This window comes from Globicephala melas, chromosome 15, assembly GCF_963455315.2.
Source record: "Globicephala melas chromosome 15, mGloMel1.2, whole genome shotgun sequence".
Lineage (NCBI taxonomy): Eukaryota > Metazoa > Chordata > Mammalia > Artiodactyla > Delphinidae > Globicephala > Globicephala melas.
In genome coordinates, this window is record NC_083328.1 from 81,455,674 (window position 1) to 81,480,149 (window position 24,476).

The 24,476-nt window shown below is 55.3% G+C and overlaps 1 protein-coding gene across 2 annotated transcripts in view; it reads right to left on the bottom strand.

The window, feature by feature from the left end:
* Positions 1 to 7,046: 7,046 nt before the first annotated feature.
* PMEPA1 (prostate transmembrane protein, androgen induced 1) overlaps positions 7,047 to 24,476 on the bottom strand; it is a 58,505-nt gene continuing 41,075 nt past the window's right edge. For both annotated transcript variants that reach the window (XM_060285121.1, XM_030841749.2), the window contains exons 2-4: positions 16,247 to 16,401; positions 11,697 to 11,750; positions 7,047 to 11,235 (exon numbers count right to left, since the gene is read on the bottom strand). In XM_060285121.1, the coding sequence (XP_060141104.1) occupies positions 10,687 to 11,235; positions 11,697 to 11,750; positions 16,247 to 16,357 (714 nt within the window). In that variant the 5' untranslated portion in view covers positions 16,358 to 16,401 and the 3' untranslated portion in view covers positions 7,047 to 10,686. The remainder of the gene's footprint in view (positions 11,236 to 11,696; positions 11,751 to 16,246; positions 16,402 to 24,476) is intronic.

A 24,476-nucleotide genomic window follows, 5' to 3' on the forward strand; every position in this document is an offset into this window, starting at 1 on the left:
GGAGGTGATGCTAGGAAACCCTGGGAAGGTGGTGGGGACCTGGGACAGGGGAAGGATGGGCTAATCGAGGGCTTCGCCGTCAAGCAAGCCCCCTGGGGGCACCTGGGGTTCAGTGCCACAGGGAGCGCTAGGAATGCTGGGAGCATGGGGAACATCTTCTCAGGGCTCCCCACCGAGGTTGAGGGAGCTGGGGTGCTTACCCTCCACTCCCATCCCTGAAGGAGGCTGCTCCCAACTGTGTCAGCCTGCCTGGCCAGCCTGTCTGGCCTGCAGCATGGTGGGCAGCTGGACCCACATGAAAGAAATGGAGAAGGCCAAGGAGGTATGATGGGGTTACTGATGGCTTTTGCTGCAGTTCTCTGCACAAGTAACTCCTCTTGGCACTGAGGCCCCAAGGGTTAACTAGCTGGAGAGGGACAAGGGGTGGATTTGAATCCAGATCAAATGATCACAGAGCTGGGCCCTGAGTCCATCCTTTGCGGCTTCCCCTGCCTTTGCCCACACCTGTAAAGAGCAGGCAGAAGTCTAACTCCATGAATTTTAAAAATTCATTGTTACATTTGCTCACTCAATCAAGTTAGATGCTTTTAAAGGCAAATTTAATTATTTTGAGCTCAATAAAAGCCTTTTAATAAGCTGAACAGCATGGTTTCAGTGTTTTGCTTCCAGGGTTATCAGTCACGGCAGGGAGGGGCCACAAAGGAGAGGGGAGAGTGGGGGTGAGGGGCGTGGGGCAGCGGGGAGGGGCAGATCATGCCAGCCCACACACACGGGCATGAACACACACATACTCACACACGCACATGCACGGGTGGATATTTATTTTAAACTTTTATTTGCACATTTAAACCCATCATTTATTCCAAATCGTTTAATTGTGAAGCTTTTATAATATTTTGTTTTATTTTTAGAAACAGTTCTTTTACTTCGAGACAACTGTACAACGTGTTAAAGAAAATGCGATGCTGATTTGGCACAGACTTCCTGTGTGTTCTGTCTCCCCCGTTTGGCTCACACATCCTTCCTCACTCTGAACGTTCCATCTATGCCCGCGACTGAGACAGGAAGCCAGACACACATGCTGAAATAATTTCAACAAATATCAACTTTAAACCAACTTGAAGTAGTCAAAATGGCAGGGCTGGTTCAGGCACCGCGGCCTTCCCCAGCTCGGTGCAAAGGAGGCAGCACAGGCTACACATGGCAAAAGTGTTGCTGTGTTTATAGAAAGTTTTCTGTTTTCATTATTAAGGCCTTTACTTGTCCAGTGTAATGACACCTGCTGTTTTTGGCTGTCCAGCACCCAGCCCCCTTCTTCTGGCACGATCACTCCAATTTTCCTTTGGTGAGCCACCTCACCCCCTTCTCAATCCACATGGATGGGAGGAAGCTGACCCCACCTCTAGGTCCAGAGCAGGGCATGAGACTCAAACCAGGCCAACCAGAGCACTCTCTTCTTTTGGCTGTAGTGATTGGCTCAGGGATGGGCACACGACCTGAGCCAGCCAATGGGATTCTATTCTGGGACTCGTGATAGAAGATTGAGAGCTAATTTCTTCCCACTTGACTTAGAGCTGTCAGGAAATGCACCTGGAGAAAAGGTGGTGGGAGAGGAGGATCTACTTAAAAGGGAAATCGGTAGAGGTGGCAGTTTGATGGAGACAGACACCTTCCTAACATCATGGTGTGCACATCTGGACCTGGAGGGCATGTGATCTAGCCCAGCTCCCAACCAGTTGCAAGAGTCAGTGATTCCCTCTTCTGCTGAATTCAGTCTCAGTAGTTTTGGGTCATTTATTATATAAAGAATTAACAAGAACATACACTTTTATCAGACAGAAGACTAAAATACTGGATGAATTGATTCAAGGCTACTTGGTGGACATCTAGGAATGGAAAGCATTTTTGAGGGAGGATAGAGAGGGAGAGAATCCTTTTGCCATATGCTTGGCATGTGACCTCTGCTTTTTCACCCTCAGTTTGAACCACTGTGTTCTGTAAAAACATTAATATTAGGAGCTTCTTTCTTTTATCCTGATGAAATAACATCACCTGTGTACTGAGACGTATGCCTGAGCTGTTCATCACAAGATAGTTTATAAACGTGAAGGAATTATAAACAACCTAGATGTCCAACCAAAGGGGACTAGTTAAGTAAATTAGGAAATCTGTACAATAGAATTCTCTGAAGCTATGAAAAAAATGCCATATAGAACTGTGTTTATGGATAAAGAAAAGTGTTTATAGTATATTAAGGAAAGATGTTTATAAAGCTAGAGGATGATTCCATTTTTAAACATATGTGATTACCTATAACAGAAAAATGCCTAGAGAGAGTATGGATTATCTCTTAGCAATACATAGCTGATTGGTTTTCTATATTTTCTACAATATAATTTGTATTCTATAATTTTCTACATTTTCTACAATAAATGTGGATTACCTGTGTATCTTGTCTGCTGGGGCTGCCATAACAAAATACCACAGAAGACGGGGGGCTGGGGGCTTAAAGAACAGAAACTAATTTTGTCACAGTTCCGGAGGCTGGAAGTCTGAGATCAGTATACCAACCTGGTTGGGTTCTGGTGGGAACTCTCTTCTTGACTTACACATGGCTGATTTCCAACTGTGTCCTCTGATGGTTGAGAGAGAGAAAGAGAGAGAGAAAGAGGGAGAGAGAGCATGGGGTGGGGGCTTGGGAGAGTTCTCTGGTATCTCTTCTTCTAAGGGCACTAATCCCATCATGGGGGCCCCATCCTCATGATCTCACCTAAACCTAATTACCTCTCAAAGGCCCCATCTCCAAATACCAACACATTGGGGGTTAGAGATTCAACACATGAATTTGGGGGACACAATTCAGTCCATAGCACAGTGTAATAAAAAATAATATCAAAACTCAGTTCTTTATATTGAATGGGACTTTGCATGCAATGAACAATATCCACATAGTCACAACAATGTAAACAGCATTTACTGAATTTCAGTTTTAGGATCAACTCACAGATAAAGCACAGAGGACTGAATTATGCTACGGGCAGAATAGAAATGTCACTCATCTTGATAAGTTGGAAGTAAAAATGGAGAGAACACAGGTAAAAAGGAAGTGAAAAGAGGTTGGGAAGAGGGGGTGAGCTGAAGACCAGCCAGGCCAGGGGTACAGTCCCCTCCACTTGCCGGGTGGGGAGTCCAGAAACAGTGTCCCCATAGAAGGAACACAAAACAGAGGTGTAGAGAACAGTACTTGAAGTCATACAGACAATCATAAAAGGAACCCAAGTAAGAACATTTCTTTATTGGGAAGTAGGGCGGCGTGTCAATGTGCTAAATATTTGTCTGTCGAAGCAGGAAGTCAGTAAGTAACGTCTTGACTTTGGGAAACCGCAAGCTAGAGGTAGAAGATTATTGTTTCGGAGATGAAGTAGTCATTCTCAGAAGGAAGAGGTATAAGAACGGTTGTTGCCTCCAAGGACTGGGCTGTGGGTTTGGAAAAGATGGGACAGGAGGCTGTTGCTTTGGACCCGCTGTTTTACTTTGATAAGAATGTAAAATATACACAATAAAAAAACAAAAAACAAAAAAACAACCGCATCCCTGCCTGTTACAGACTATAAGGGACAGTGTCCTGCTGATCTCAGTGGGCCTCTCAGCAAGAACCATGGGGCAGGACTCACCTCCCAGGCCTGTTTCCTGGAAAAAAACAGGACTCACGTTGGTAAAACAATCCATGTTTGCAGGACCTTGAAGGGAGGGGAGGTGGAACAGGTGAAGCCCAGGGGAGTTTTTCAGGACAGTGAATCTCTTGTGTATGATACTGTAATGGTGGATACATGACACTATGCATTTGTCAAAACTTTACAACACAAGTTCACGTCTCTGGAACCTTGGTGTATGTAAATTAAAAAACATTTAGGAGGTCAGAGGATCCCTGGATGGAAGGCAGAATGTGACAAGACACTGTGACTGTCTTACAAACATGTGTCACTGCCTCAGGGAAAGGGGTTGGGGGAAAGGGTGCTGACCTAAGTATCTTTGGAAATGTATGACCCTTGATATGATGTGATGAGTTCCTCTGGGTTCTTCCTCCCCAAAACCCATCACCCCAGTCTAAACTATGAGAAAAACCTCAGATAAATTCCAATACAGAGACATCCTACAAAATAAGCCTACAAAATAAATACCTGACCAGGACTCCCAACTCTCAAGGTCATCAAAAACAAGGAAAGTCTGAGGAACTGTCAGAGCCCAGAGAAGCCTCAGGAGATGTGATGATTAAATGTCACGTGGTGTCCTAGGTGGGGTCCTGGACCAGGAAAAGGATGTTAGGGAAAAGCTAAGGAAATCTGAATAAAGTTTAGACTTTAGTTAATGATAATATATCAATATTGATTAATTAATTGTAACAAATATATCACACTGGTATAAGATGTTAATAATGGGTGAAACTGGGTGTATGGAAAGCCCACTATTTTCTCACTTTTTCCATAAACATGAAAGTGTTCTAAAATTAAGCTTATTTTTTAAGGTTTATTTTTTTCTAAAAAAGATACAAAGAAGAATGGGATTCTTTTCTATCTTTGGTTGTGATGCCTGGAGCTGCAGCAGCCATCTTGCAGCCACGTGGGGTTCTAAAGCAGAGATCAGAAAACTTTTCTGTAATGGGCCAAATAGTAAATGTTTTAGGCGTTGTGGACCATTTGGTCTCTGTCGCAACTACTCAACTTTATCGTTATTGCACAAAAGCAGCCATAGATGATGTGTAACTAAGCTGGTGGGGCTCTGTGCCAATAAAACTTTATTTACAAAACCAGACAGCTGGGGATTTGGTCCACGGGTCATAGGAGAGTAGAGAAGGCACTGGCTCTGGGTGATGGGGGAGACCAGTTGGCCTGTTGATTTTTAGGTAACTGCTGAGGTCCTGGCCTCACAAAGAGCTACCTAAGGCTGCCCCCCGCTACTCCATCTCAATGTCAGACCTGCGGGAGGCCAGTCAGGGGCTCTTCCCATCACCTGCAGCACACACCAGCCTGGAGGCTGCGGAGGGAGGACGGGGTCTTTCCTGTCATCCTGTGTCCCTGGCACGGGCGTACAGAGGATGTGAAATACCTGCTTATCAGATCGGCTCTAAAGGAAACTTACGCCCTTCTCTTGGTCGCATGATTATCTTCCTGGTGTTTCTAACCGCGCTGGGCTTCTCCGTGCCCCCACTCCCACCCAGCCAGGGCTCAGCCTCCCCTCCAGGGCATGGTTTTGCCAGGCTGCGCACGTGCCCTGCCGAGTGCCCTCGCGGCCTCTGCTCACGCGAGCGCCTGGTTCGGTCTCTGCTGTCCTCGTCTTCCTTCCTCACATCCTTGAGCTCCAAATCCAGCCTTCACAGACCTCTCCCAGCTCCTGACAGCACACTCTCCTTGCCCTCACCATACTGGGCTGTGGTCCCAGGCTGCGAGTCTGTCTCTAGAACCAGAAGGTGAGTTCTTTGAGGTCAGGGTTGGGTCTGATGCGCCAGCATCCCTCAGCAGGGCTCAGAAAACGTGGGGGGAGTGAGTGCAAAGTGAGGCCTCCCGAAAGGAGATGCCACCTTCACTCAGAATTTGGCGTTGTGCTTGGAGCCTAGTAGATGCTCAGTGAGTATTAGCCGTAGCGACGTCAGTTGTTAGCCTGGACCCACATGGCGACTTCTGCTCGAGCTAAACTCAAAGTGGGGCAGGGGTGTCAGCTCTTTGGTTAGAACCGCAACTCTCCTCTCCGGTGGGGAAAAGCTCTGTTCCGACCGACCCCACCACCTGGGGAGGTGATGCTGTCTGTGTGCTCAGCCTGGGACATGCAAACTCATCCAGAATCTTCGAGGGACATTCAGGTATACGGAAACTGTCCCAGGGAGCCTGTGACTAATGAGAGTGGCTAATATTTGTGTCTGCCAGGCACCCTTTGGCATCATTGAATCAGACACCACCTCACAGGCACTGCTGTCAACCCATTCTACAGACCAGGTGACTGAGGGTCAGCAAGGGGAGTGACCGCCAGTAAGAGGCACTCGGGTTCTGGAGCCAGGCCAGGGCAGAGCACCACGGTCCCTGCTCTCACCAGCCAAGAGCAATGAGCTCTTTTGGTGTCTCCCCAATTCTCTGTAATCTTTTCACCAGAGAGGGAAACAGGTAAGGCAGACGTGTGTCCGGTTCTGCCCCAATCACAGGGCTCTATGGCCCAGAAGATTACAAGACCTGGAATGAGGCCAAACAATGTTCATCCCTGGGGATCAGCTCTGTTTTGGCTGACTTGAAAAAAAAAAAATCCTTGACCAGACATGAAAAATGGTTCAATTTAGAGAAATAAACAAGAATTTCTGTAGTGGGCACTGTGAGTGTCCCACCCAGACCCTCGGGATCCCATTCCCTGCTTCCATGTGGGTCGCTGCTAAGGGCTGGCATCTGGGGATGTTTTCAGAGGGCCACCCTGGGGCCTGGGGGAGTCCTCTCTGCCCCACTCTCAGGCAGGAAGAGCCAGGAGCATCTGAGAGCCTGCCTCTCCCGGGTGCAGTCTGCATCCCAGAGCTTCCCAGACTCCCTGCGGATCAGCCTGAGGCTGGGACTTGGCCTAAAACAGTCCCCCTCGCACTTCTCCTCCCTCTGTCCTTTTCCCAGCTCCCTTCACTGTCTCCCCTGGGAGCAGAACTTTGATACCTCCCTTCACACAAGTCCACGTCTCTGGAAGAGCCCCATTTAAGACAGTTTCTTTCTCGCAGCCCTTACCAGAGCTTTCGTCGTGCCACGGTGGCTGATATCCCAAGAGGGGGGAAAAGTAGGCAGTATTTTGCAAACTCTTTTACCCCAATGTCACCCGACGCACCCCCTGCCCGTGCAAGTGTTTTCACTGGGCTCCCTGAACGCTGCCTGAATTAAAACAGAGAGGTTGATGGAATCGCTCAAGGCCACACAGCAGCTCCGAGGGATTGCTTCCTTCCCACTAAAGGCATCCAAGTGTTGGTGCCGAGGGCGGTGGGGTGGTAGAGGGAAAGCAATGCAGCCCAAGAAAGCGAAAGAGCCTCGTTCCAAAGAATTGTAAAATTTATTGTATAAGTATTGCAGCTTTTCAGAATGTCATCATTGCCACTAATGATTATTGATACACAACAAGCGATTTCATCAGGCCTGTGGACTGGCATCCAAATACAGAGTCTTACGCAGCAGCAACGCGGGCGCCGCACCCAGCGTGCCACGGAGAGTTTACATACGTGTAACTTGAACAGAACTTGGGAAACAGGGCTGCGAAAGAGAGCGGTTCCAACGCCAAGGGAGCAACGTGAAAGCGTCACCATCAGCACAACCACCATGGAACCAGGCAGGCAAATGAGAACGCAGCAGGTCCTTCCGAGCTCTATAGTACAGCAGAATTTGAAGCGCAGTTTCCGGAAAACCAAACAAAACGGAACATTTTCTCTCCTTTGTCATCAGCATGTTCTACGGATCTGGAAGCTTGGTGTTGCACGTAGAAAAGAAAATTCTCTGAAAAGTACAATTCACAGAGCAGACAGAAAAGGACTGGGAAGGGTTCGGTCCTCGCCCCGCCCCGGTGTTTGCTAGCCGTGGGGAGGCGTCGCTCTCAGCTCCTGGCAAAGACACGGGGACGTGGACGGCTCTTAGGGCACTTTGCTAAGTCCGTCTGTGTGGACCTGGGCTTGGCGGGGGAAAGAGTTTTCCTCCGGAGGAAATGTGATGATTGACAAGCGGGGAAACAATGAGAGGCTTAGAGAAAGCCAAGCTCTGCCACCTTCTCTGAGCCCAGCCTGGTCCCCCTCCAACCGGCCACTGCCAAGGGCCACCCCCAACCCCACCAACTTTCTACTGAAAAAAGGGGGCCTCCCGAGGGATGCGCAAAGGCTTTTCAAAGGTAAGGACACGACAGCTAACACCTAGTGGAAGGAGTGTACCCTCAGGGCTCTGGGTCCAGCAGGGAAACCAAGAGGTCTGCAGAAACACACCCCATGGTTTTCTTGGGAGGTGCCCTGGCCTTGACGAGCTGCTCCACCATGAACTTCTGCAACTGTCATCCGCTAGGCACGGAGCCCAGGGACAAGGCGGCGGCCTTGAGGCCTGGACCGCCATCCTGGGGCGTAATGGGGGCGTGGGGAGGGTGCTCTGCCCTCAAGCCAGCTGAGGTCAGTAACCCCCTCACCTGCTTCCTTCTTCTACCTCGCTGCTCATACGGCAACGGCAGACCGCACCACCCAGCAACGAGATTCAAGGTTTGGTTCGAGGACCTCGGGAACACTTGGGCCTGGCTCTCGTCTGCTGCTACGCTACTCACACAAACAAGGTCCACGACTAGGTTTGTGACCCAGGTGGGAGATCAACGAGTACTGACAAGAGGCTGGAGGGGCAGGAGGGGTGGCCTGACCCAAGGGAGGCACATCCAGGGTGGAGGGCGGGTGGGTGGGACACGGCACGAGGCGATGGGGATGTTTTTAAAGAAGCAGTAGCCCTCTGTCCACCTCGAGCGGGAAGGCCGGGCCCGGGTGAGCAGGGCGTTGTCCAGGAACGCCGCTGCCGGGGGACAAAAGGGGTCAACCGCTTTCTCAGTAAGGCACTAGGGAGACGTTTCACATAAAGGAACGATATTTTTTTTTTTTTTTAAACTTTATCTATAAATGTGTCCCTGTACCTTTCAGGACAAACTATGGATGTCTCTGCATGAATGACCTTTTCAAAGAATCTTTGAGAGAGAAGCAAAGGTTAGGCAAAGGTTAGGCTGAAGACCTCACGGAGAGGCAGGTTTTATTGTCAAGGTACCAGAACTTTCTGCCAGGCTGGTGAGCGGGCACTCAGACACCTCGGTCATCTATTGGTCACCGTGGTCTTAAAAGGTACGTATAGAAATAGAGTTCAAATGGTCAGAACTTCAAAACTGTTCTCGAGTTTTTGTTTTTCAAGTAATAAAAAAGTTGTTTAAAATCAAACTTATTGCCTCTTATACCTTTCTCTTATGTTAACCGGCTAGTTGGCGTTCTGCCGAAGATGAAAAGACACCTCCGTGGGATGCAGGGGGCAGGGGGCAGGGCGGCCTGCTCTCCTGCTAAGGGCGTCACCCCCTGGAGTATTAGCCCACCCTTGGTGGGAGGGAGGACCCCGACTCCGCTCTCTCCCCGCCTTCTCTACTTGCACACACGCACGCCACCAGCAAGGGGTCCCGCCGACATCTACTCAGTAAAACCCTGGTAAACAAGAGTTGTGTCTGATGAAGACGCTTATGAAAACACAGATACACAAACACATCAAAAACGATGGTTTCCACGGGGAAGGGAATGAAATGCGAAAGAGAGGAGAAGGGAAAGAATTCTGCTTCTACATCCTAAAGCTCGAGTTCGCGTTGGTTCGACTGTCTTTCTCGTTATAACCCTTTTGCAGTGTCCTGGGAGAAACCTGGGCGTGTCACCTTTTCATCTCTGGTCTTCTGGTTATGGGCCTGTTACGTGAGAATCAATACATAAAGACAGGGATGAGGTCACATGGCTAGTCCTTTGGGCCTTTCCTATACGCCAGTGGGCTGCACCCACCTCAGCCGGTAGAGTCTGAATCACCAGAGCATCCTGCACGCGCGAGCCACCTGACCGCCTCTGGCGTGGCCCTGGCGAGGCAGGCAGGGGGCAGAGAGCACCTTAGCGAGCCCCTTCCTACAGGGACCTTCGTGGTTCGGAAAAGAGGAGAAAATACTAAGATTCCTTCAGTAACAGTGTATCTTCATTTTGGGAAGAGCAAAGCCCACCTCCTGGAACTTGGGGCCTCGAGTAACTTTCCTATTTTCTTTGCGATCCAAAGGCTGTCCTGGCCCAGAGGGGAAAAAAATGCGTCTCCTTCGGGAGGGAATGTATAACGAGGTAATAACCTATCACTAGACAGAAGCTTCCACTCTGCAGGAAATCAGCCCCTCTGGGAGCCTCTCTCCAGACTCAGCGTGGAGCCCACCCTCTGCCTGACGTCCACCGTGAAATTCCAACATTTCTCCCTTAAAAGTCTCGACAGACGTTGATAGAAGTTTCCATCAAACAAGCACTGACATATTTATATTAAAAAATAGTGCAAAAGCTCAACATTTATATAAATAACTCTAAACCCCTGCTTTGTAGTTTTTTTTCTTTACAAGGTAATACACACTTTCTGAGTTGGCACTCAAAAATGGCCTTTTTTTTTTCTCTTCTAGCTCAGAAAACAACTTTTTTTTTTTGTAATAGGCCTCTTCTAATACAAAAATACTCCTGCCCTCGCACATACAGTCTCTCTTATTTTATATATATTTATATTTATATAATATTGCAGATCTTTAAACAAAGGTTTTGTGCAAATATGTCTTTAAAGTTAAGTGAAATCATCATAAACAAACAGAAGAAAGTAAGCATTCACGCACGCAGCTCAACTAGAAACAGGAAAGACTAGCGTAGAATTTTGTTTCCTCTTTTGCCTTCAAGACGCAGCTCAACAGAGAAACATGGTTTTTTTTGCAAGTCTTCTTAGCTTTGTGCATTCAGACCAGACAGAACATGTAAATATTTACACACAGAGAGGTGGGGAGAGGATGGTCATGCGTCGCAGTTTCCTGTGTGTCGCCCCGTCCTTCTCTCTCTTTTCTTTCAAGAAGTGCGGAGTGTTTTGCTGTTTTACCTACTGCGGCCCCGGCCCTGGCCCCCCGGGACTCCTAGAGGGGGTGTCCCTTCTGTTTATCCTTCTCTTTGCTCCAGGCCGCTGTGCTCTCCAGGGGGGCGATGTGTGCGGGGTGCAGCCGGGTCCCCTCCAGCAAGGAGGCCGGCCCGCTGCTCTGCTGGTGCTGGAAGGTGGAGGCCCCGGGGTAGTGGCCGATGACCTCGCTGTAGGTGGGGGGTGGCCCCTCCATGCGCCCACCGCCCCCGTAGCACGTGGCGCTGATGCCCGAGTTACTGCTGGGAGGGCAGGGGCCGCCCAGCATGGCGCTGTCCATCAGGTCGCTGTCGAAGATGGTTCTGTTTGGGGGCGCGCGCACCGACTCCCGGTTCAGCTCCAGCTGCTGCTCGGGGTCCCGCAGCTGGAGCGTGCATGGGCCCTGGTAGGGCGGGGGCTCCTCCCCGTCCGACAGCGAGATGGTGGGCGGCAGGTCGATCTCGTGCTGCAGGTATGGGTAGGTGGGCTGGAAGCGGTGGAAGCGGTCCCGCTGGGCGAAGGCGGGCACGGCCAGGCGGTCGGTGGGCCGGGGCGGGGCGTAGACCTGCGGCTGGAGGGTAAGAGCAGAGTGAGTGTCCCCCCAGCGGCAGGGCCCCTGTGACTCTGCTCTCTGGGGAAAGGGAGAGATGGCCGCCGGGTGGCGGGGGGAGGAGCCAAGCCCAGGGTCCAGCCCCCTGACGACTGGCGAGCCCTGGAGTGTGAACATCGTCACACAGTTGGAAGAGGGCAGCCTTTGGCCTTCGGTGTCGCAGATACTGAGGGCTGCTCCCTGGGGGTGGGGAGCGTATGATGTCCCAGTAGGGACGATGCCAGCAACCAAGGAGGATTCTTCAGAGAAGGGCAGGTGTGGGCCTCCTGTAGCCGCTCTACTAGCAGGGGAGGTGACCCCGGTCCGGATTAGGGGAGCTACTGGGTAGGGGGCCTTCGGCGTCCACTATAGCAGCCTTGGGTGGGGGGTTGGGGGGGGCGGGGGGAGGGTAGTGGTGGAGGGGAGGCAGCACTGGGTCTCACCTCCGGGATTCCACTGCCTGACACCGTGCTCTCCGAGGGCCAGAGGCATCCTTCCTGTACGGGGAGGAAGAGGACAGGGTCAGCGGGACGGGCAGAGGTGGGAGAGCCAAGGGGCAGCCTGGCGTGGACTCTGAGAGCCTCCACTCGGCATGAGATGCTGCACCCATCCCCCTCTTCAGCCCCACTGCAGCGACCCCAGCCCGGGCCTGGACGTTTCTCTCGGACATGACACAATCGCTGATCTCCCAGGTCCCAAGGCTGCTCCCCGAAAATGCGTCCTCCGAACTCACACTTTCCAAAACATACATCTGATTCGTGGGTCCCTCCTTCTCAAAACCCTCCAGCAGCTTCCGTGGGCCTTAGAACACATCCAAATGCACGGGTGAACCGGCTAAGAAAGCCTAGGTACTTGCTGTGCGACCTCGGTCAAGTTACTGCATCTGAAAACGTGCATAACTGCAGTATCTGTCGAAGAACTGAAGGAGGCGAACATGCAAAAGCCCCTGGGGTGCGCGCAACGCTCAGTGAGCCTGTGACAGTGCCGGGTGCCACCACCACTCTCCCTCCTGTCGCGCTGACCCGCTATTTAGTGCATGGAAGTGCTAACTGTGCACCACGGGGCCTTCGCACTGGCTGCCCCACTGCACAGCTGGCTCCTTCTCGCTTTTCAATTCCAGTGCCCACCGCAGGCTTTCTCTGGCACCATTATCTGAAGGGCCTTCTCCCATTAAACATCCCGTCATCTGCTTATCTCCTTCAAAGCATCCGTCATGTCTGTAATCACCTTGTCCACGTATTTACTTAGCACTTACTATAGTCTGTCTTGCCCCCGTGGTTGGGGGCCCAGTTTATAGATGAAGAAATACAGGAGAGTTAATCATGCCATCATGCAGCACCACTTCTGTTCCGGTGATACGCATGGATAGGCCCGGGCCTATGGGGAGGGATGCCTTCCTTCCTCTAATTTTACAGTTTTATTGAGATGTAACTGACATATAATCAACTGCACATATTCAAAGCATACAATTTGGTTGTTGTGGCATAGGTATCTACCAGGAGCCCATCACCACAATCAAGATAATGAACATATCTATCACCCCAAAGTTTTTGGGGGGACATGTTTTCTTGAGGGTTCCCTTGTACGACGATTCTCACTGGCAGTCTGGGGAGGAATTGCCAGGAGGGCTGCAATTTCCTATATGGCCACTAGGGGAGCTCTGTGTCTCTCATCAGGAAAGCACCCCACAAAGACTCACTGGGGTCTAGTTTATTCCAGGCGTGGGGATACGGAGGGCAGACATACACGATTACTGTTAATATGGTCATCAAGGGCCATTCTGTTACTGACATTAGGAACGCCTTGGCGCCAGGCACTGTGCTACGCTCTTTAAAGCACTAACTCAACTCTCCCGACATCCCGACAAAGCCGGCAAGGCGGAGGTCAGGTGGCTGAGCCGAGCTGCTCCCGCTGGTAGCGGGCAGTGCTGGGATCCAAACCTCGCCCACCGCCTCCAGAAGCATTCGGGCTCAAGCCGACCCCGGCAGGCTCTGTGGCCCCCAGTCGGGCCCCTGGCACAGTCCATGTGAGCACCAGGAAGCAGATGGGGGGACATCCACCTGCTCCCCATTCAAGTCGGGAGTCCTGGGGAGGGGTGCAAGCAGCCAAGGTCAACTTGGATAAATGTGACCCAGACGGGCCCCTGCCTAAAACCCCCCTAGGAGGCCCTCTGTTCGAGGTCCCCACAACGTCTTCCCACCACTGCCCACCCCCCACCCCTCCGTCGAGCCCTAGCCCGGGGAGTCTCCACCCACAGTGCTTAGGAAAATACCAGTCACTGCTTGGGAGGCCCCACCGCAGACCCCAGAATCACTTCCATCCTTGTCACCTGACTACCCCCAACTTGTGCACCTGGAGGTCACCTCCTCCTCCAGGGAGGCCTCCAGGAACCTCCCACCTGCCGGATGCGCCTCCCACAGCATCTCAGCTCCTGTATCAGCCTGGCCCTGCTGTGAGGAACCCGGAGGCCAGCTGGCTGCACTACACCTGCCCACAGGCTGTGTCTTAACTCACCTTGTTCTCTTATTCAGTGAATGGCCCTGACGCCTTTCCAGGTGCCAGTGCCCACAGGGCTGCTCCTGGCAGCTCCTTCTCTCACCCCCGCTCCACTTCCCGACACCTCCTTCTCTTTCTAAAAGCTTCCTTGGAGAGTTCGTCCAGCTGCCCATGGCTTCCCCATCTAGACCAGGGGTCCGCAAACTGGCTCCATCAAGGGCCAGACAGTCCGTCACACCACCAAGAAGGCTGCTGCAGGGCCACTGCAGCCACAGAAGAGACCGTGGGGATGAGCCCAGAAACCTGACTCACAGAGTGGGCACCCGGCCCCGGTCTATCTGGACCTGGCTGACTCCCGCCCTGCCTTCAGCTGCAGACGCCGAGCCACAGTCTGTACCCCTGCAGTATTTTCCAGCTTCTCTGGCAGCAGCATCAGGTGGGGAAGTGAGGTCCCAGGGCCACAGGGCTTTACCTGCACCTGAGCCCCACCCTCTGACAGATGAGGAAATGAACTCCCAGAAGTTCACCCTGAAAAGGGGCCACGGCAGGACAGCCATGCCAGGGGTGGGCCCAGCGCCAAGCAGACGGCGGCTGCGTTTGGGTCTCTCTGGGAGGTCATGGGCCCTCGAGACTCCTCAGACACGCCCTGTCTGGCAGGGGCCCCAGGGGAGCCGCCACACGTACTTCAGGTCTAACAAGCCTCCATGTTTACCCAGCTGGGCATCCCCGGGGGCCTGTGCAGGTGGCTGGTAGAAGTCGGCCGGGGGCAGGGGGGCAGGGGAGACTTTCTTTTAACCTCAGATGTTCAGGAACCAGAACCCGAATCTTGACCTCCACCTGGGCACAAAGTCCCAGTGCTGCCTACAGGGCTGTCCCCGCTATGGTGGCACGGGTCCCTCACGCTGGAACCTCTGCCATCTCCCCAGCTCCCTCAGCTAACTTCACCCTCCCTGTGACCATGCAGGGTAGGAAGGAGAAAGGCTCGCTCCACCCATTTTACAGACGCACACACTGAGGCTCAGAGGGGGTAGGATGCCCCACCCTGGAGCACGGCTACCAGGCTGACGTCTTCTCATTTGTCCAAAGCTTGCCCCAGCATCCGAGATGGGACAAAACGGGTCATGGGCTCTTCAAGCTGTCGCTTAGAAGCTGTGTGGCCCTAGGCAAATGTTCCCACCTCTCTGAGCCCCCGTTTCTCCTCTGTAAAATGTGGGAGGGATTACTGAGCGCGGACGTGGCAGTGCAGCTGGTGGCACTGTCACTCAGGCAACAGCGACAGCAAATAAACACGCAGGTAAGCCCTGCAGGGAGCTGCCGAGCGTCCTCCGGACACACCGGCCTCGGGTTTGGGGCGCCCAGTGCTCCCGTCAGAGGGACCAGAGCGGATGCGCCTTGCCCTGGCAACCTGGTGACATACTGAGGCCTGACGCAAGCGGAGATGCCCAAATTTGCCAGGGACAGGCCTGCCAGCCTGACTCAGCTCAGTCCCACAGACTCTGGGCACCAGCGCCGGCCCCAGGCGTCCCCCAGAGCCGGGAGGCCATGCCCGCTGCCGCTTCCCCCCAGCGCCCGGTGAACACGGGCTCCGAGATGTGCTCCCTGCACAGCCCCGGGGCCGCCCACGGGCCCCCCTCTCCGTGTCATCTGCAGCCCGTCCCTCAGACAGCTACTTCTGTCCAGGTTGTTAAATTACACCTGACAGGCGTGGAGATGGAAACTGTTTAGTGATGGACTCTACACCGCCCCCTGGTCCATCTGCTGAGGAACACGGAGCGGCAGGCAGGGGTGGCACCGAAGGTGCAGGTGAATGAGGGGAACGTGGGTGCTCAGGTCTGGACGAGGGCGAGTTCCCAAACCGCTGGGAGCTGCTCCACCTGCCCCAGTTTGTGGAGTTTTGTGGGGATATTCCTGGGTTTCCAGAATGCCCAACAGGGCACACAGTTCTAGTAACATATCAAACTGCAGTTCTGTAGGGACAGCAAGGACCGTGCCGCGTTTGTCCTTCTCACCCTTCCTGCACTCACCCACTCTGCACCCCACCCTTGTTTCTCCCTCCAGAGCTCGGCTTCAGGGGCTCACCTCGACTGTCCTGGGTAAACCAGCCTCTGGGATTCCCGGTGACTCCTTTCAGCTTCCTTCGGAGCAGCCGGCGCTCCTGTCTGTCTACATCCGGCCCATCAGGCAGCACCCCCCCGCGACCTGCTCGAAGCTGTCTCCCCCCAATGCCTGGGAAGGCTCTAGACACACAGAGGGTGCTCAGTAAATGTCTGTCCGACGGATGGATGGACGGATGGATCTGGGGACCAAAGCCCCACTGCATGGACTGGTCCACGGGCTCCCTTCCATCTGGGTCACTGCCTATACCCAGAAGCCCCCCCCAGCCCCCCCAGACTGTCTCCCTACCGTCAGCTCCTGTGAGCACCCGACCCTGACCCCACAGGCACTTGATGAGGGGCGTCCACGGGCCCCCGGAAGCTCAGGGAGGGCAGGCACTCACCGAGGACAGGGCGTCTTCCCTCCTCCTGCCCTGGCTGTGCCGACCAATGAAGGAGCGCGCGGACAGTTTGTAATGGCTCAGCAGACACGTGATCACCACCACCATCACCATCACCACCACCACGATGACGGTGATCTCAACGAACTCCAGCTCCGCTGCAAGACCAAGGGGACACGTGAGACCTCAGGGACGCTGGTGCGGGCAGAGGCTCGGGGCGTCTGAGCACCCACACACCCCAACACACATGCACACCTAATATGCAAAAGCGTCAGCACCCCTACACACCCACACACACGCCAACACAAACGAACACAGATAACACAGCCACGTACAGACACATCTATCACACACGCGAGACGCACGAAGACATACCACCCTCCACGGGACAGAGCGTGTGCGGGCCACCGCCGGGAAGAGGCCTCAGAGAAACCCCATTCCGGGCGGCTGCAAACACTGCAGCTCTCATTTCTTTTTTTCGGGTTTGTTTTGTTTTTCCCCCAGAAGGCGGAAAAACCCTCAAGTGCTGGAAAAGGAAGGAGGTTATTTTGATCCTGCCGGAGTCGGGCGGTTTCTGCTGACTCGAGCGGGTCCGTGTCGGGCGGCGCGGCAGCTGGCCGTGCCCGGTGCCAGCAGAGTCCCCAGCAGCGGCGGGCGAGATGCCGGGGACCTGGGGAGGGACAGGGCGGCAGAGGGGGCGCAGCCGGCCTCCGCCAGCCTGAGGCCGCCCACGGACGATCCCAGAGGGCAGGCAGGAAGGCCCCCCTCCCCCGCTAACAAGCAATTGGTGGAGGGCTCCCCAGGGCCACAGGTTCAAGCTCAGGGCCACTGACTCAGCTCTTCTTCCCCCCAGAGAGACGCAAGGAAGCTGGGGTGCGGGGGGCGGGCCGCAGGTGGGGACTGTGTCGCTCGCGGGTCACTCAAGTGGGGCCCCGCCAAACCCGGCGAGGGCCCGCCCTCCTGCCGCCAGCCTCGGTGTCCCGTGGGAGATCAGGGCATCCCGGTGGGCGTCCCTGCTGGTACAGCCGCGGAGGCTCCTCCACGCACAGCCTGCCCGCACGTCCTCTCCGAAGCCCCGGCCACCCCTTCTCCCCCACCCAGGGCTCTGCAGGACGCCCACCTTCCTCTACCACGCCAAGCCTTTGCCCAGCTGTGCCAATGTCTGCCTGAGGCCGTCAGTGAGTCGGGTTAGTCTAACCCCCAGGGGACACGTGGCAATGTCTGGGGATACTAGTGGCTTGTCACAACTGGGGGCGCTTCTGGAACCTTAATATCCTACAGGGCACAGGGCACCCCGGACAGAGTGTGCCGGGGCTGAGGAGCTCCGTTCAGGGCTGAGCGTACACACGGGTACTTTTCATCATCCCATCTTGCAGGTGAGGAGACCCCGGTTCAGGCCTAGTGACAGACTCGTGTAGCCCCAGGGCCCAGCGCTGGTGGCCCCCCCCCCGCCCCCGCTCGACCACCCGCTGGACGGCCGCCTCTGCACCCGGGAATTCGGTCTGGAGCCCGGGCCCTGGCTCCGGCCTGTGTGGAGCTGCAGCCCTCCCTCGCCTTGGGGGGCCCAGGAAGGAGGGTGAAGTAGCCAGGGACTTTGGTGAGACCTTCCCGAGCCCCAGAAGGCCGTGCCCCGCCTAGCGGGGAATCGGACAAGCCTCAAACCCTCTGAGGGGCTTCTTCACTTTCCCGCCAGGAGGACGGCAGGGCCTGGGTTGGGCAAAGGCCAGGTCTCTGGCCTCAGCCCCGATCACTGCGGCCACACCTCTCGCCTCCCCAGACGGGCTGGTCCAGGGCCCGTCCGCTAGGGCCTGGGATGAAGCTGCCCATTCAGGAGACACAGAGGCTGGCTTTGTGCAACACCCACGGCCCACCCCAGAGAGGCCTGCACCCGCTCCCCCCAGGCCATGCACTCTTCACCCCGCCGGGGACCTGGGGGTGGGCACCTCTCTGCCCCTCCCCCCGCCCTCTCCAGGCGCCCCGCCCACCCGGGCCTGCAGAAAAGGAGGTGTGCGCTGCTTCCGTCTCTGTCCCTGGCCCCGGCGGCCTGCAGGGCCCTGGCCAGGCCTCTGCCCTCCTCCTGGTGTTGTCCAGCGGCCGAGGCAACAAGGCCGGTAGGGCCTGAAAGAGAGCAGTGGACGAGGCCCCAGCAGGCCAAGCGGGTGTGAACAAACCTCACAGCTCTCCCGACCCCAAAAGGGCAGGAGGACCTGATTTCTGGGGGCCGGGGTCCAGCGTGAAGCGTCACCCCTAGGAAGGAGCCCAGGGCGCCGAAAGCGCCAATGTGACCACCCTGGTCCCTGGGCCACAGCCCTGTGCACATCCATGTGGGAGAAGAGAGGGCAAAACGCTCAGAAGAAGAGAAACCACGAATCATTTCTAGGCTCCATTCTGGAAGCCAAAGGCCTGGGGTCTTGGCCAGAGGAGGAGGGAGACTCCTGCGGGCTCCCGAGACCCTTGGGCAGGTCCCCAAGGGGACCCCCAGGCTGGCTCCAGGACCCTGACTCGCTGAATCCATCCCAGGTTCCCTGTGTGGAGGAGGAGGTGGTGCGAGGGCGACGTGCCCAGCACGGAGAGCACTCCTCAGGGTGACCACAGTTAGTGGGGGGCCCTGCAGCACTCCAGCCACGGCAAAACAAGGGCGGCCCGAACCCGTAAGCCTGAATAGAGAGGGTCGAGCAGGACCGAGCTGGGTATTCCGGGCCGTGCAGAGACACGGACTGGGGGGGGGGGGAGGGCGGGCACTGAGGGGTGCAGGAGAGGCCCCCCGGCCGGCAGGTGATTCACCCCAACCCATGAGGCAGAGAACACCCTGGGCTGGGTGTTTTGACCTTGGCCACAGGGTGAGGGGGCTCTGGTCCCGCCGACAGCACCACAGTGAACTTTCACTTTCAGGGTGCTCCTTCCGGGAGACACTGCCTTGGGCGACAGGAACCCACCTTTCCGGGAAGTGTATCGGAAAGGACCTGCTGGGAACGGTGGCAAACTGGGGACCTGAGGGTGCTTGCATGCACAGTCCCCTGCCCCCACTCAAAGGAACGGAGCTGCAGGGCAGCCACCCTCACTACACAGGCTGTGCTGGGCCCCAAGCTCCACCTCAGCCCCCATTCTGCTTGATCGCATCTGCCTGGCCCCTGTGGGCAGCCTGGGTTTCAGCATTCGTACCCAACTCCTCAATCCTGCTCCCACAGCAGGCATCACTAATCGAGCAGGAGGTCCTCCTCACCAGGTCCACAGGGCACTCTAGACAGGCACTGCTAATTGAAAGCCCAGCAGGCCAAACAGGACAGCCCCCAGGCAGGCTGGCCCAGTGCAGCCACACCTCCCCATCTCCCCAGAACTGCCTGGGCCTTAACGCCGGCAACACATTCTAGAGTTTTGAAAGCACCCAGCAGGCCAAAGCCTGCAGGATGGGCAGCTTCGGGAGTTCCAGCCAAGAGAGGAGCCCCCAAGATGTGGAGCCACACCGATCCTGCTGGACATGCGGCCGAATGCCCAGCACAGTGGTGGAAGGCGTGGGTCCAACCACTGCCCCCCACTCAGCTCAAGTCTCCTGTGGCCATGGGACTCACAGCAAAGCCTGGTCACAGACAAAGGGAGACTAGAGCAAGAGGAGATGGCAGGCTGGTCCACAGCCCAAGCTCCCCGTTGTCGTGGCGACTACTCACTGGGACTACGGTCAGGATGATAACATGTACAACACACGCACGGCCCTGCTTTGAGCCCGCCTCCCCCGAGTCTGTGAGGCGCCAGCCATCACCACTGCCATTTTACAGATGGGCAAACCGAGGCATAGGGAGAAATTGCTCTAGATCAAAGGGCAGGGCCGGTCCCGAACCCAGAGCCTCCCTCAGGGAGCGAGAAGGGGAAACTGCTAAATTCTCCCAGCGTTCCCAAAGTGTCCGTTCGTTTCCCCTTCCCACGCCGGGAATACCTCGGAGGATGCCCAGTCCTGTCTCCCTGCATGTACCAGCTACCAGCTGTGTGACCCTGGGCACAGGCACCCCTGTGAGGTCCCCGGGGGATGAAATAATAGATGTCAAGAGCTCAGGACGGGGCAGAAAACAGCACGTGATCCTGTCACAATTCCCAACATGCCTTTGGGGACAACAGGCGCCCCTCACCCAGGCCGATGCCCTGGAAACGCTGAGCATGCCTCACGGGCCTCTGCCCCAGGGTCAGTCCAGAAAGGTCACCCAGGGTGGCGGCTGGACTTCTGGGCACTGGTCTCTGCTCCAAGGACAGGAGCCTTTGGGGAGGAAACATCACATTTCCCTCATCCTGTTCTGGGCGTCAAGTCCGCTCGCTGTTGAGGGGTGGGGGGTGGGGGAGAGGTCCTGCCACTTTTCTTCATAATCTCCCCCTTGGGATGGGTGATGGATGTGGCAGGCTCTTGGGGGTGGCCAAGCCCATCTTCCACATGCAAAGTAAGGTCATTCTAATTTGAGTGTCTTCTTTCCTTGTGAATAATTTCAAATTAACAGGTTCGTCCGCCTCATTGGAGCGGCCTGACCCTCCTTTTGTCTCCTCCTCCAGAGACAGACGCAGTCACGTCGAGACGCGTGCACGGGCATCTCTGATCCTCTCCCAGCCCCTCTGACACTACTGAGAGAGGCAGCGTCGCGGAGAGGTCCCTCAAGGCCAGGCACAGCCCAAATCCGTACAGGCATCGTCTTACTGAACCGTCACCAGCATTCCGTGAAGTAGATACTAACATGACCCCCGCCGCCAACTTTACAGATGGGGAAACTGAGGCTGGGAGAGGGGAGGTGACTGGCCAAAGGCCACACAGCCCAAGAGAGCCCAGACCCCCCCAAGCCCATACTTTCAGGGCCAGGTTAGGCTGATGCCCCACACCCAGCGGTCCTGGGTGCCGTGGCCCCAGAGTGTCGGGAACAGTGTGGGTTCAAGCCAGGCGCTTGTGTGGAGTGGGCTTGGTCGCCAGGCTGGTTCAGGACCGCTGGAGCATCGCCTGTCATGTGTCCTCGAACCCAGTATCTTGGCCAGCAGTAACCACCTCCCCACCAGCATGGAGGAAAGTCACAGGATGGTTAGAAGGACTTCGTGCCAGGCACTCAGGGCAGCTCTGGGCACCTCCCGCGAAACTGAAGAAAGATACTCACAGCTGCGTTCTCCTCTGCTGCTACCTGAGTGCCAGACACCCGCCCAGAACAGGACCTTCCCTCTTCATTCCCACAAACCCCCAGGGGCAGCAACGTCGGTCAGACCAAGAGTCAGAAGAGAACAGTCCTGACTCCGAGGCTTCCTCCTCCGGCACCTGGGGGAGCCAGGACGCGCTCTCAGAATGAGATTTTTAAAATAAAATTAAACTGAATAAAAATTCAAGTCAGGCTTTGAAAGGAAGCCAACCGTATCAAAATAGTTCTCAAACTCTCAACCAGACTTGCGACATAGGAAGAATACACAGGATCACACGTGTGGCCCGGGGATACTATCACAGTAAATATAACCCGGCCGGTTTCGACGCGACAGGCAGCCTGTGGTTTCCACCGGCGACCACATCGCAGGTGCTGTTGACGCCCTGCGGTTTGGTGTCCATGTTCCTGTTCGGGCTGGTTAAGGTAAAGATGCAGTTCTTTTGCGTCCAAGCTTATGGTCCCCTGTTCTTGGTGATGGAGCCACAACGTGAACCAAACGCAGGAACCTTGGTTCAAACCCCTGTCCGGCCACTTCCCAGCTGTAAATGGGGCTGGTGTAGAATTCACCATGCGACGTGGGCACGACTGTCACTGGGCTCTCAGTTAATAATCGGAGCGGCAGCCCGGCGCTGGGGCTTTTTTCTCCTTCCTTGGCTGGAGAGCTGGGCCGGAGTCCACCCAACTCCTGCCAGCCCACGGGAGGTCTCCAGACCAGACGGCTCTCCCCCCTCCCCCGCCGCCTGCCCCCATCGCGTCTGCTCCGGGCGGCGGGGCAGCCAGCGTGCTTCCTGGTTAACAAGCAGCCCGTGCAGGCAGCCCTGTCTGGCCTCCCGGCCGTACGCCGAGGAATTAGGAATTGGCACTGTCTGAAATTTATGAAAATCTAATCTCGTTAGGCCTGCCTGGATGTGACGGGGCCGGGCCGGGGCGGGCCTCATTGTCATTCAGTGGAGCCCTAGCCTGCCTGGGGTTCCTGCCACTTCATTTGCTGCCCCTCCTCCACCATTGCATTTGAATAAGAGCCCAGCTCCTTCCCCCCCTGGAATTTCAAATAAAATTGAACCAGACGTCAAAGGAATAACTTTCTGATCGCTCCTGGTGCTATTTCAAGCACCCCTGACGCACCTTTCTTTCTTAGGGTAAGACCATTTGTAAGTAAAAAATGGGTCTTTCTCTTAAGGTTTGGGAGGTGGGCAGCAAATCTAGGCCAGTTTTCTCTTTTTTAAAGACAGACCACATCGCTTACCCAAGCACCTACTCTGTGCCAAGCACACGGCTGGGCTCCGGGCACCTCATACCGGAACACATAACCGTGAGATACTATCCACTGTTGTCTGGTGTTGCGGGTTAGGGGCAAACAAGTTCTAGGCTGGCTGGGGCGGGGGGATCCGGCCTTGCACAGGGGCCTGGGGCTCCCCGCATTGCTGCTCGTGGAAGAATTTAGGGTACAGACTCAGAACACGAGGTCTGCCCCCAAGATTCCTGGGTTCGCATTCCAACTTTACCACTTAAACTGTGACCTTCGGTATATCACTAGTGTCCTCATCTGGGGGCGGGGAAGAGGGATCACCCAGTCCCCACTTCACATGGCTGTGTGAAGTGAGTTAACTGGAGCCACGGACTCAGGATGACAGCACCTCTGCAGGGAGACCACCTGGGAAGCCTCATTACGGGAACCAAGAACTCCAGGCCCTGGGCCACACCTATCCCCTAGCAGACCTGAGCTGTGGAATCCACAGTAGCTGGAGAAGGCCCATCCAAGTGGGCCCCTCTGCCAGTGCGGTAGCTGATGGACGGTGCAAGCTGGGGGCATCTCTGCAGAGCAAAATAACAATCTCTCAGAACTTCCAAGAGACAACCTTTGACCAGGCAAATCACTTCCTGGGTATTTATCTCCACGTGCATTTCTCCCGGGACCCTCTCCCTTTCGCTCTCTCTGCTCTAATAAGAGTTCTGTTCTGTGTTCTGTAAAAGGTCCCAACACAGCCCACCTGAGGGCCTTTGCACGTGCCTCTCCCTCTGCCTGGAATGATCCTTCCCCACATCCACGTGCGCGCTCCCTCCTTACCTTCTGGTCTCTGTTCCAACGTCACTTCCTCAGGAAGCATCCCTGAGCATCCTGTCTGAACCAGTGCCTGCCCCAGTCCCCAGGACCCCGTGTCCCGTGCGGGCTTCACTCTCCTCTGCAGCTGTAATCAGAGGCCACATGCGGCCTGTCTAACGGCTTGTTTCCTGCCTCTCCCTCCTCGAATGCCAGTATCCAGCGACCCTGTGAGCATTCTGTGTCCCCAGCACCTTTCCCAGAGCAGACGCACAATACATGTGTGGAATAAAGGACCGCAGGGCTCTCAGGTAAACAGAGGAGGGTCAGGAAGGCCCACGGCGGGTGTGCGCGAAAAGGGAGAATGACTGGGAATCATGTAAACGTCCCTCCAAGGGGTCGACGCGACCAGGAAGGCACGGCCGGCAGGTCTGTGGGCGCTGACACGGAAAGATGCCCCGTGAGAAAGAGGAGAAGCCACCAGGTAGGACGAGCCCATCTTTGTTTAGAAAAGCACAAACGTGTGTATTTTAAAACAAAAGCGAATCTTGCGATAAATACATATGCCCGTGACTACATGCGTCTACGCAGACCAGGGGACAGGTGTGGTTACCCTGATGGGTGCCCAAGAGGGGACGGCCCCTTCCTTGTAACACACGCTCCTGCACACTCAGCACTGTTGAGCGTGTGTAACTACATTCATAATAAAAGAGAAAAACAAAGATGTAAGAAGCACCTGTCAGCATCCAAACAGGCAGCCTCTCCCCGTAATGGGGCTTCCCAGGTGTCTCCGGGCAGAGGTGCCGTCATCCTGGGTCTGGCAGCAGGTCTGGGTCAAGTCTCTCAGCCTGGGATTGAGGGCAGTGGAGCCCAGGCATCGGGTAGCCTCTGACTGTTCCTGGGAGATTAGGTGCGGCACTGACATTGCCCTTGGTGGGGCACGGAAGGGCCTGATGGCCCCTCCAAGTGGTCCCGGCTGAGGAGCCCAAGGTGATACCCAGGTGCCAGGTGGTCATCTAGTCCCCGGGCCTGGCCT